This window comes from Hermetia illucens, chromosome 1 (genome assembly GCF_905115235.1).
Source record: "Hermetia illucens chromosome 1, iHerIll2.2.curated.20191125, whole genome shotgun sequence".
Lineage (NCBI taxonomy): Eukaryota > Metazoa > Arthropoda > Insecta > Diptera > Stratiomyidae > Hermetia > Hermetia illucens.
The window spans coordinates 160,104,236-160,116,922 of NC_051849.1; the positions used below are offsets into that span (position 1 = coordinate 160,104,236).

Sequence of the window (12,687 nt, forward strand, 5' to 3'; positions counted from 1 at the left end):
ATCCCACTGCCCCCAGTGGGATTCGAACCGCGATCTTCCGTACGACAGTCTTGTGCTCTAACCACGCAGCTATTCGGACACCTTTGCCTCATCGAAACTTTGTAACTTTGTCTCATCAAAAAACGAACTTATCAACAAAGTATTCCCAAACATCATTACTAACTACAAAAATAATGAATGGTTGGCTGGTTGAATTAACAAATCACAAGGCCAATCCTTGAAAGTTTGTGCTCTGAATCTGGAAAATCAATGTTCTTCACATGGAATGTGGCATGTTCACGGGTCGGAAGACCATCTGCGTTGTTTATTCTTGCGCCTGATAATAAAACAAAAAATGTCGTGTATCACAGGGTGCTTAACTGAAGAGTGCGCCTATTAAAGAGTCATTAATAAAAAAATAATATCAAAAATCTGCTTATTTTTTGCCTCTAAAGCGGAACAAAGTTCGCAGGGTCAGCTAGTATTTAATAAATGAATGATCAGGCAACAGGCAGATTCAACCTGAGAAAATGGACTGTGAATGATTCTGAATTGGTACAAGAGATTCAGGGCGAATCGAATGAAGTCGGCCTCGACGAAATCACGAGAGAAACAACCATTGCCACACTAGGCTCCATCGATGGATGACCTCAGATTCAAGCCAGTGAAATATAGTCTAAGTGAAAGCCTAACCAAACGGAAATTATTAAGAAATATTGCTACCATCTACGACCTATTGCATTGGCTTGCACCAATGATGATAGGAATGGAAATCCTCATGCAGCAATGCAGCAGATTTAGCACTCTGAAGTTGGCTGAGATAACCTTTCTCCTTATGAAGCCGAACTTCCGGAGCTGGAAGCTATTTGGATACCGCTCTGGATTCATTATTCAAAGAAATAACGATGCGGATTTCATGGTTTTTGTTATGCCTCGGAAGCAGCCTATGCGGTAGTCGTCTATAGTTAGACAGAAGATAGTCATGGAAAGGTGTCTCTATCGCTGCTAATGTGCGAAAACTCGTGTGAGGCCAATGAAAAGAAAGTTTACGCTTCCAAGGGTGGAGCTGGAAGGTGCTTCTAGCAGAACTGAAGAATAGGGTGCTTTCTACAATGGTCCCGAAAAAGGCAGCATTGAATTGCTAGTGTGACTTTTGTCTTGGATTGGAAAAGGACCCAGAAAAGTTGGAAAGTGATGTCAGCAAGGAGGTCAACGATTTAAAAGCCAAAGGACAAACCAGTAGATAGTAGTTCTTGAGGCATAAGTCCTCGCAGTTTAGTGAATTGCTCATTATGGTGGAAGGGCCCACAATGGCTCTCGGACAAGGAGATCACTCAGGAGGTCGTCAGTTTCATCGGTATCAATGCTAATTTTGATTTACTGGAACAGTTCAAAACGCAACTGAGAGGTCGAGTTTCTCCCAAAGAATATGAACAGAGTCGACTTCCCCAGTTGGTACAGAAGACTGAGTTTACTAAAGAAATTGAAGATATCATAAAGGGGAATTCAATTTCCATAAAAAATAGGCTATGAATCTTGCATCTGTGGATAGACGACCAAGGGTTGCTAAGAGTAAGAGTTAGATTGCGAAATTATGATGCCACAAATAACCACAAGCACCCGATCATCTTACCTAGAATTCATCACGTCACATTCCTGATAATGCCAGATGCGCATAAGAATACTTTGCATGGGGTCGTAACGACTGTCCGGAATTATTTAAGGAACCGGTCTGAACGATCAAAAGGTGATTCGAAGCGAACCCCATCGTTGTTTAATATGTGATAGATATGCGGACGGGCGAGCTCAACAACTGATGGGGGACATTCCCACGGTTCGCATCATCCCCCACCCACAGTTTTTGCATTGCGGACGAGACTACACAAGTCCATTCAGGACACAACCTTGTTCTGTTGGTATTTATCTTCTTTCTTGACTCCGCTTGCCTCCTTCTTCAAGTCCATGATCCGCTGAGAGAGCAAGACCATGTCATCAGTCTAGTGGGAATGTTTGCACAAAGATGAACCCTTGGCAGACCCCGCTTTGGACTAGAAATTCTTCTTGAATTTTACTTTAATGCAGCATATTCGTGAGTGCAATTTATAGCTCTCGCTAAGTTCAGTGGTGCCTGTATTGAAATGCGCGCCGCGGCTTCGCTCAAGTTTGTTCACCACAGGATCGTTGTCCAGGGATTATCCAGGGCTACCACTGGAGCTGCAAGTCCGGTTGATTTAGGTATAAAAAAGGATCGTTACTGGCCTTTCAGGAGTTAAAGGGAATGAAGAACTTTACCTTATGTAAATGAACGAATTTTCGTGGGCAGAGTCGCTTGTAATAAGGAACTGTTTTTGACTGGTATTTAACAAGAATCTCTAGGGTCAGCCCGACCTCATAATTCTTCCTGCTCTCTTGAACCGATGAAACCTTTCAAAACCATCAAAATATACAAAACCAAGCTCGCAGCTGACCTTTTTCTACAAATACGAAGTTATTAAGCTTTCCTCATTAGAAGTCATGAAATGGCTTTATGAAAATTGTTTAGCGTTTGAGAAAAGCCATTCAAACGAACTAAGCAATTCGTCATACCAGCCATGAGAGAACAAAAGGCGACACACTTGCGCAAACAAGCCAAACGAGCGCCAGACCTAATTGCTATACCGTCGAATGAAAACTCCATTGTTTCTGTATACTTTTTTGGTAGTTTATTTTACCAATAATATTTATCTCAGTATTACATCTTATTCATTTATCTTTAGCATTTCACACACATTTAGAACGGCAGAGGTTTATTTCGCGCCTTATCTCGGGAGATAGAGCATCCGACACTGCTCGCAAGACAAAGGGGATGAGACAACAAAATGGGACAAACAGAGGCGGGGATGGGGACCATTCATAACCAGGCTAACGGCTCCGCAATCATATATCATATATTAACACAATAAACAGAAAAAACAACTCAAGGGCGGGGACAAACTAAATCATATCCTATCCAACGGAACTTAAGCTAAGACTGCCCTCTCGCGCCGCTATTAGTTTACCTACGTAACTTTAATATTACTCTGATTACATTTGTGTTGCACTAGTTCCTACCTAGTCTTTTTTCTTTGCTGCCGGACTCTTCTTGGGCTCCGCGGCGGGCGCACTGTCCGCCACAGCGGCTGCGTCCTCACCGACGGGCACGTGGTTCGAGTTAGCCGCGACGGCCACCCGCTTCTTGGCCTCCTCTTCCATTTCGCCCGAGAAGCCGAACTCGTTGACGCGCTTGTGGTCCACCTTGTAGATCCAGCGCTGGTACAGGAAGATGAAGAAGACAATGTCGTCGCGGAAGCAGCCCAGGCGGTACATCGTCGGCATCTTGATCACGAAGGCGAAGATGTCGTCAATGAAGGTGTTGAGGAATTTGTAGGTCATCATCCGCCACGGCAGGTGGGCAACGGACTTCAGTTTGTAGTTAATGAAGAGCTGTGGCGTCATCATGATGAACCCGAAGGTGAGCAGGTAGCCGTAGAGAATGTTGAGGATGAATGAGTACCAACCCTTGTGCTCGTTGTAGATGAGCGAGTACACCGAGTAGCCTACGAGAAGCGGGAAGCACACCCAGCCCAGGTATTTGAATGCTAGATTGTCGTACTGACGCGTCGAGGAGTCCACGTAGGACCCTTTGTCTTTGAATTCGAGGCGCGGGAATATGCCTAGGAACTTCCTGCTGGAGTCGGTTTTGATGTCCACCACCTTCTGGATCTTCCACACTTCAATGCCGAGTCCGACGAAGCACGAGATTCGAATCATGAAATTTGTCTCGTTATCCAAGACGTACAGGAGCACGATCAGCGACTGGAAAACGCCGAAGAACACGGACCGCACCGAGAGTCCTTCCAGGGACTTTCTGTTGTTCCAGAATTGAATGTCGTTTTTGAAGGCGAGCAGTTCGAATACGGAATGCAAAATGGAAACGGCGATTGTGAGGCCTAGTAGGTACGGGTTTGTCTCGAGCAGTGTCTCCTTGAGGGAATCCTGGTCCTCGTCAGTCTCCTCGCCGCCGCCACCCGACATCAATTCTCCGAAGATGTTGCTCGTCCATTTGTGCTTCATGGCTTGTGCCGCGTACAGCTGCCACTTGAATAGGCTCAGGGGCTGGAATGTGAGGGTGAGATCAAGTACGGGAGTTGTCTCGTTAATGGGCATGTATTCGCGGGCCATGTTCCAGTAGTCGTTGAGGAACACAATAGGAAGGTAAGTGCGTCCATCATGAACGAACTCCACGTACTCGTCCAGCGGTTGCGGAATCGATCCCCGCACCCAGTTTGTCTGGTCCGTCACCAGATTAATCGTGAGATTTGGATGCCAATGCGACACGATTATGTCCTTTTGTGCTGCCGCGGCTACCTCTTCGCTAGGGGTTGGGCCGCCGCTCAGGAGGTTGTAGTTGCGATTCGCTCGGAGCTTCTTGTACTTGTTCAGCATCCTTTGTGCGTGTCCCATCATCTGTCCGGCGTAGTTATCCCCAGCCTTCGGGTTAGGACTGCGGCCCATCTTCGTGACAAACGCATGCAAGTAAATGGAGCCGTTTCGCATCAGATTTTCTGAGGCCTTGATCTGCTTGTGGTGCACGTAAGTGCCGTCCCCGTCCGCGCCGCTGCTCCAGTCGCCGTACACAAGGCCGGGCTGGAACCATATCAGACTCTCTGGATTTTCAAAATCAGCGTGGTCGTAACTTTCGGACAGGTACACGTGCAGGTCAAAGTACGTTCCGTTCTCGAAGAAGTTCCAGGCGGACACCCGGGGGCCGGTCGCCGCTGGGTTCTTTTGCGGGTCATTTTGTGGTGCTACGGGTTTCCGGAAAAACGATGAGATGAAGTAGATAATCAGCGCCCGGATGATCAGCGATTTGGCCAGCGCCATGAAGGACTCCATCCGTGTGGGCTGCGGCTGCTGCGGGGCACCCGGAGTCCCCGGCGCGACTTGGCCGTCTTGACCTTGCGCTCCAGCTTCCGACGACTGTTCGCTCTGCATGGCGAATTATGAAACAAGCATCAATAAAACTGTCCAGTAATAATTGTCGTGACAATGGTACTTACCGCGGAATTACTGCTGGCCGCCGTGGTCGCGACCACTTTCGATTGCTCGCCGCTCGGCATTGTGTTTGAACAACACTCGATTGTGTGCGGCTAATTTATGGGAAAATTTTAGGCGGACCAAAGATAATTTTCGGCCGCGATAAATTGATTTTTTTTTAATGGAAAACACGTCGAGATCCCTAACTAAAACATATCACAGATGATGCGGGTTTTGAATGGCAGGGGATGACGTACGTGTGCGCGGTAACTGTTGACGGGAATTTCGACTGAATCTCAGAATTTTGCGAAGAAAGTCGCGCGACGAGAGATAGTCGATCACGACGATGGGTATCTCCTGCGGATTGCGAACGATGATTCTCCGCTCTCGCCACGATCTTGTTCTTTTAGGATGAAACGTCAAAATTGAGGTCTGTCGTTGACGTCGAACTTAGGGAGATGCGGTTGGCGGCCGTGCATGTATGACGGCTGGTGGTACCGGGGCTGTTTTGGTTTTTTACTGTGGGGAAATTTCACGGGACTCGAACTAGTCATGTATTCGATTTCATTTAAAAACGCTTTCTGCTGCACCGAAAACCACTTAACTAAGTTAATGTTTTGCCGAAAGGATACCAAGAATTTTCTATTCTCTGCGATTAAGACAGAACCAAAAATTACATTCAATGAGAGTCCTATAGGAGAATTTTTAAATTCAAACGAATATCATTTTATAGAGAGCAATTGAGGAGAATATAATTCTTAATTGACAACTACACCCAGAAACGCCTACTGAACAATTCGGATGCGAACAGAAAGCTGAATAAATTACAATCCATAATTAAAATGTGCATTGGAACGTTCAAAAATTCTAATTGCTAAGAATTTCCCTCTAACCACTTCTGATAGGATGTATTAAAAAGGGGAAATTATTTTGACGTTTCGGCGGCCATGTTCAGCATTCCTTTTCCGTGAAGTCTGTCATTTCGTTACACGTTTCTGAAGGTGAGGTGCTGATAAATGTGATTTAAATTCTGATTATCTGCGTTTGGAACTAACAATTCACTAATTTCCGTAAATGTTTCTGAACAGAAGCAGATTTGTGGATGAAGAAGTGAATTTTTTGTGGTTTAACGCGGATAAAGACTTTGTTTCTTGCCATTCCCATAACCTAAAAAGTGTTCGCCACATTTCCCTTATTTCGGTTCCAATATTTACAGCCAATAATTAACGTGAACTTTTCTGATACTTGCAGAAACACCAATAATGCAGATTTTCGTCAAGACTTTGACCGGCAAGACCATCACCCTCGAGGTCGAGCCATCAGACACCATCGAGAATGTTAAGGCCAAGATCCAGGACAAGGAAGGCATTCCCCCAGATCAGCAACGTTTGATCTTCGCCGGCAAACAATTGGAAGATGGACGCACCCTTTCGGACTACAACATCCAGAAGGAGTCCACCCTTCACTTGGTGCTCCGTCTCCGAGGTGGTATCATCGAGCCCTCGCTGCGTATCCTGGCCCAGAAGTACAACTGCGACAAGATGATCTGCCGCAAGTGCTACGCTCGTCTCCATCCCAGAGCCACCAACTGCCGCAAGAAGAAGTGCGGACACACCAACAATCTCCGCCCAAAGAAGAAGTTGAAGTAGGCGCCTACGCGGACTGTCGGAGTGCGAGGAGGTGTTCGATTTTTTTCTATTTTGTGCGTTTTCATTGATTGAATTCGGTCAATGTAAGTTTGTTCCATTGGAAAACCATCAATAAAAGGTACACGAACTATTTCGCGCGTTTTATTGTGTGGGTGGATTCCGCGCTGTTGAATGTGGTCCTCACTTTTGTTTTTAGAAGTTTTGGGCGTACAATGGGGCCCTTAAGACCAGGAAGGCTTTCCAATGCTGCCATATTCAGGGAAATGCGCTTATATTGATTAGAGTGTGAGCAATAAGGAGTTTGGCCGTTGCGTACTTCCGCATGTGAGCTGATACAGACGGAGCTTCATCAAGCTAGTTAGCTGCCTACATTATCACGAGGAACGCGTTCATGTTTTTTTAGGATTGTTTCCCAATTTGCGTCTTTCGCAGAAGAAGGAATTGTCAGGCGCTATGTTGGACCCGCTTTCAGTAAAGGCAATTGGTTGATTTTTTGCCCGTATTTCTGTGGTCTTATGAAAGCTTCACAGGCGAAAATATCCTGTCCTTGGCTGGTATATCGCGTCTATTATCAAAGGTTTTAGGGTGCCGCCTAATTCTTGGCTTTTTAAACTTTTCTCTCGCATTAGATATTCTCCCAACTGCGTCTTCCAATAAGCAGCGGGCATTGACGGAGGATATGTACGGAATTTCTATTCCTTTAGTATCCTTAAGTAGTGGTTTAGCTTGCAGTGACCTGTAAGTATAACTAGGATTTTAGTGCACTTCTTGATCTGGATTTAAATTATTCTACGAGCACTTTGGTTCCCTCAACTGCTCTTCCTCCTTGATTTTTACAACCATTACACGCTTCCCGATTTAACAGGATCTTTTCTACTTCGTAGACCAGTTTGACGGTTTCTTTCTTTGCTGTTCATTAGCTGCTTCATTGCCGTGACTCCTAACATGGGCCAAACCTAGAATATCCACACCTTAGTCCAGCTGAAAGTATTCAACTTATCGAGACATTCTCTTACCAGTTTGGAGTTCGCCTGTTGGATTTTAGTGCCGCCTGGCTGTTGATTAGGAGTGGGACGCTTTGCCAGCATGCCGGAGATGCAGCCAAGTGGGTCATCAACCGAAGACCTGCAAGGAAAGCAAGAGTTGCGTTCTCTGCAGGGATCGTGGCGCGTCTGGAGAAAGCGTCGCACACACTGCGGGCTCGGGACAGTGTCCGATCTTCAGGGCAGAATTGGAGAGGGCAATTAACATGCACCGGAGTGGACCGTTCACCAGTTGCTAGAACAGTTCGCTTCGGAAGCAAATGCTGATCTAGTGTGATTAGCGAGCAATACCGAAACAAGGACCCGTCCTCATGGCATCTCGACTTATCGGGCACCGCTGCCATCTGGGTTCGGGACAACGTTCGATTTCGTGTTCTTGCCGAAGGCTGGGGGAACGGGTTTGTCTGGATCCGGTGTTTAGGGATAACGTTTTTTAGCGTTTACCTGACGCTGAATGAGACGATACCGGACTTTCGGCACCGGCTTGATGCTCTGGAGGACGCGGTTTCGAGGAATCCTGGTTGTCGGTGATTTTAATGCCAGGGCTCTTGAATGGGGCATGCCTCAGTCAGACTGCAGAGGGAAACGGATTCTGGAAATGGCGGCGAGAACCGGGCTCGTAGTTTTAAACACCGGTTCCACGCCAACGTTTCGGCGCCCAGGTTGTGAAGGAAGCATTTTTGGCGTCACTTTTGCGTCGGAATCTCTGACATAATCGGTGGACGTGTGGCGAGTCCTAGAAGACTTCTCGGCAAATGATCATCAGTACATTGCGTTCGAAGTGGTTGACGTTACTTGCCGGCGAGCACCAACACGGCGCTCCCCCTGCGTGTGGAATGTCGACGGGGTGAACATCGGGAAGTTCGTCGAAGCTCTTGAAGCAGGTAAGGCCGCGTTGGGAGCACTCCGGGGGGTGGTAGTGTCGCAGCTGATACCGTCGTAAATTCAGTGATGAACCTGATAACGACGGCGTGTGAGGCTTCCATGCCCCAGAGAGGCCTCAGTCGCGACAAGCCTTCAATGAACTGGTGGATGGCAGAAATTGCCGACCTACGGAAGGAGTGTCATAAGCTCCGCCGTTTGGTACAACGTTTGCACGCCAACGTGCCATAAACGCACAATAAAGATCAGCAAAAAGGAGACTCCGCAGCGCGATAAATAAAAGCAAAGCTCGCGGCTGGCAAAATCTTGTTAACAAGGTGAATGAGGACCGGTGGGGACTTGGCTATAAGCTTGTCACCCGGAAAATGGAAAACAGGAAGGTACCAGGTCCTGATGGCATCCCGGCGGAAGTTTACAAACTGGTGTTCCGCCAATGGCCAGAATTGCTGTTTGAAGTGTTCAACGCCTGCTTGAAGGAGGGCATTTTTCCTTGTCGCTGGAAAGTGGCCAGACTCGCGTTGATCAGTAAGGGTAAAGTAGACCCGGAGCTCCCATCTGCAGACCGACCGCTGTGTATACTTGACACGGCCGGAAAAGTGCTCGAGAAGCTCATCAGGAGTAGACTCGCTAAAGCAATCCGTTCTGCCGGGGACTTATCCGCAAGGTCGGACCTCTGGAACGCTTCCTACGATAGTCTGCTGAGACTCGATATGCCTGAAGAGTCGCGCACGGTCGGTTATGCATACGACGTTGCGGCACTTGTTGCCGGACGCACTGTTGAACAGGCGCAAAGCAGACTTGGCATATTGATGCGACAAGTAAGCGGATGAATGACTGCTCACGGTTTCAACCTTGCGCTGGAACAAATCGAGAGAATCCCGACCCTGCGTCCCATATCGATCGGCGAGTTGACTATAGAGTCAAAACCAGCGATTAAATACCTTGGTTTAATGCTCGACTCGAAGATGAGCTGCAGCTGGAGTCGCAGCCTTGAGTCGGTTATTGGCGAATGTCGGGAGCTCTATATCAACTAGGAGACGTCCCCTCATGGGAGCAACGCAGTCGGTTCTTCTCTATGTTGCGGAGGTATGGGCTGATGCCCTTGACAAGGAGACGCATCGTAAACGCCTTGTTCAAGTGCAGAGGCGGAGAGCTTTGCAAGTGGCGTCTGCTTATCGCACCGTCTCCGAACCGGCTGTGACGGTGATCGCGGGAGTGATCCTCGTTGTCGTCCTTGCCAAGGAGCACAAAGCTATCTACCGCCGTTAGGGCGAAAACTTAAGAGAGGTGGTTGCCCGTGAAGAACGTCAACGCACCCTTACCGAGTGGCAAGTTTCTTGGCAAAATGAGCCAAGGGGCAGGTGGACTGCGAGGCTCATCGACAAATTAAACCCGTGGTTGAACAGAACGCACTGTGAGATTGATTATTTCCTTACCCAACTTCTAAATGGGCATGGAGGGTTTCAGTCTTACCTGCACAGGATTGGGAAGGCGCGATCTCCTGATTATGTGTTCTGCAATGGAGTGGCGAACGACGTTGAACACACCTTTTTCTCTTGCGAGAGGTGGGACGGTTTCGCCAGCAGCTTTACGCAGACACAGGGGAGGTCTCTCCAGACATCATTGTCAGAGAGATGGTGAAGAGCGCTGGCAGCTGGAATCGTATTGCCCATTATGTTCGGGCTCTTCTTATTGCGAAGAAGGTTGAACTCGATCGGCGGAGGGATCGGACGGTAAGAGGTTCCCTGAACTAACAACAACTCCCTTCCTCCCCTCCCCTCCCGTTGGTGAAAGGAATTCCTTGACTTGAAGGCTCCCAAAGCCGGGAGAGCGGGAGGGCTAGCCGGAAGTAATGTGTCAAACGGTTCCAGGCTAGTTCTCTGATGACAGGGAGGTGTTTAGTTGGTAGTCCGCCAGCGTGCTGTTGCGGGAGTCCACTCTGTGCATAAACGCTTTCACTTATCCTACTCCCAAAAAAAAAACATAGATATTGCCCTTATAGATTTTCCGGGCTGGATCGTTCTCATCCATTCGGATTAAATGACCCGCCCACCGCAACCTGTTGAGCCGGATTTTATCCACAACCAGACGGGGGTGATATCGCTAGTAGATTTCGTCGCTGTGTCGGCTACGGAATCGTCCATCTTCATGTAGGGGGCCAAAAATTCTTCGGAGGATTCTTCTCTCAAACGCGGCCAAGAGTTCGCAATTTTTTTGCTAAGAACCCAGGTTTCCGAGGAATGCATAAGGACTGGCAAGATCATAGCCTTGTAAAGTAAGAGCTTTGACCATATGGTGAGACGTTTTGAGCGAAACAGTTTTTGTAAGCTGAAATAGGCTCTGTTGGCTGACAACAACTGTGCGCGGATTTCGTCATCATAGCTGTTATCGGTTGTGATTTTCGACCCTAGAAAGGAAAAATTTTCAACGTTGTATTCTCCTATCTTTATTCTTCCCGTTTGACCAGTGCGGTTTGGTGCTGACGTTGTATATTTTGTCTTGCCGTCATTAATGTGCAGCCTAAGATCTCGCGTAGCTTCCTCGATTTGGATGAATGCAGTTTGTACGTCTCGGGTCGTTCTTCCTATGATGTCGATATCGTCAGCATAGGCCAGTAGTTGGGTGAACTTAAAGAGGATCATACACCTCGAATTTACTTCAGTATCATGGATCACTTTTTCCAGGGCCAGGTTAAAGAGAATGCATGATGAATGAATGATGTCTTGGGCCGTTATAGATGTCGAATGGTCTCGGGAGTGATTCTGCTGTTTTAATCTGGCCAAGCACACTGGTCAGGGTGAGCCTAGTCGGTCTTATCAATTTCGTTGGGATACCGAATTCTCTCATGATCGTGTACAGTTTTACCCTGGCTATGCTATCATAGGTGGCCTTAAAGTCGATGAAAAGATGGTGCAACTGATGTCCATATTCCAACAGTTTTTCCATCGGTTGCCGCAAGGAGAAAATTTGATTTGTTGCTGATTTGCCTGGAGTGAAGACTCTTTGGTATGGGCCGATGATGTTCTGGACGTATGGGACTATCTGACTTAGCAAAATAGTGGAGAATATCTTATAGATGGTACTCAGCAACATGATACTTTTATAATTGCTGCACTGTGTGATATCCCCCTTCTTATGTATGGAACAGATAATGCGCTGTCATACACCTTGAGCATCAGTTGATGAACCACTTGGTGCAGGTGGTCGCCTCCATATTTAACCAATTCGACTGGAATTTCATCGGCTCCTGGCGACCTATGATTTTTAAGCCGATGAATTGTACAGACTGTTTCTTCTATCTATGGCAGCATTTGTTCGTCGTTTGCAGTTGACGGGACCTCCAACTTGTGTATCTTCCAACCAAAATGTTGAGCAGTTCACCAAAATACTCTATCCATCGTTGTAAGATGCCATTCTGTCCGAAATCAGATTTCCTTCTTTGTCTCACCAGGATGAACATTGAGTGGTATAAAGCTTCATCCTGCTGACTTGTTCGTAAAACTTACGCGCTTAATGCGGTTGCTCCCTGTACTTTTCGAGTTCACAGACATGTTGGTTCCTCAGGCTTTCTCTTTCCGTTTATGAAGTCGTTTCTCCGCTCGCCGGAGTCCGTGATACGTCTGTGCGCGCGTCCTTCCGTTCTGTTGCTAGCTTATATTCATCGTCGAACCAGCAGCTCCGACTCCCTTTGCGGCTGGGGCCAAGTACAGTGCCAGACAAGAAAAATGTTCGCAATGCGAGTGTGAAAGAAAATTCAAGTTCAAAAGGGGGTTTTCGGGTTTATCATGAAGCTGGAGAATAATGTTTTACTTCATGTGATTGCATGTGAAGTTATGATTATTTACACCAGCAGAAGTTCTATTTAAAGGATATGGTGGAAAGGAAAGTTGAAGTTTTGAGAGAAACGGGGTACGTTCGTCGAAAATTTGTGTGTTAATACAGGGTGCGGTAGCATAACTTCTCTTTTTCAAAACTCAATAAAAACTATTGTATGCATCGGAAAATATTTATTTATTTTTTATAATGTAGGTACATGTCTAAAGTTTTTATTTACATTGTTTTGAAGATCAAACCTGTTA

At 46.9% G+C, this 12,687-nt stretch overlaps 2 protein-coding genes across 2 annotated transcripts; one reads left to right on the forward strand and one right to left on the reverse strand.

Annotated features, from left to right (window-relative positions):
- Positions 1-2,658: 2,658 nt before the first annotated feature.
- LOC119646121 (cleft lip and palate transmembrane protein 1 homolog) lies at positions 2,659-5,618 on the reverse strand. The gene is made up of 2 exons (XM_038050241.1): positions 5,058-5,618; positions 2,659-4,986 (listed from the first exon to the last, which is right to left on the reverse strand). Exons 1-2 carry the CDS (start codon positions 5,115-5,117, stop codon positions 3,070-3,072), a joined length of 1,977 nt encoding a protein of 658 aa, XP_037906169.1. The 5' UTR covers positions 5,118-5,618; the 3' UTR covers positions 2,659-3,069.
- Positions 5,619-5,875: 257 nt separating this feature from the next.
- On the forward strand, positions 5,876-6,813 carry LOC119653258 (ubiquitin-60S ribosomal protein L40). Its single transcript, XM_038061659.1, has 2 exons — positions 5,876-6,035; positions 6,286-6,813. The coding sequence occupies exon 2, from the start codon at positions 6,297-6,299 to the stop codon at positions 6,681-6,683; it is 387 nt and encodes a 128-aa protein (XP_037917587.1). The 5' UTR covers positions 5,876-6,035; positions 6,286-6,296; the 3' UTR covers positions 6,684-6,813.
- The last annotated feature ends 5,874 nt before the right edge of the window (positions 6,814-12,687 follow it).

Coding starts and splice junctions, on each gene's coding strand:
- LOC119646121 (XM_038050241.1), bottom strand. CDS start 5,117: ATGCCGAGCGGCGAGCAATCGAAAGTGGTCGCGACCACGGCGGCCAGC. Junction 4,987..5,057: donor CGGCCAGCAGTAATTCCGCG/GTAAGTACCATT, acceptor TTCGCCATGCAG/AGCGAACAGTCGTCGGAAGC.
- LOC119653258 (XM_038061659.1), top strand. CDS start 6,297: ATGCAGATTTTCGTCAAGACTTTGACCGGCAAGACCATCACCCTCGAG.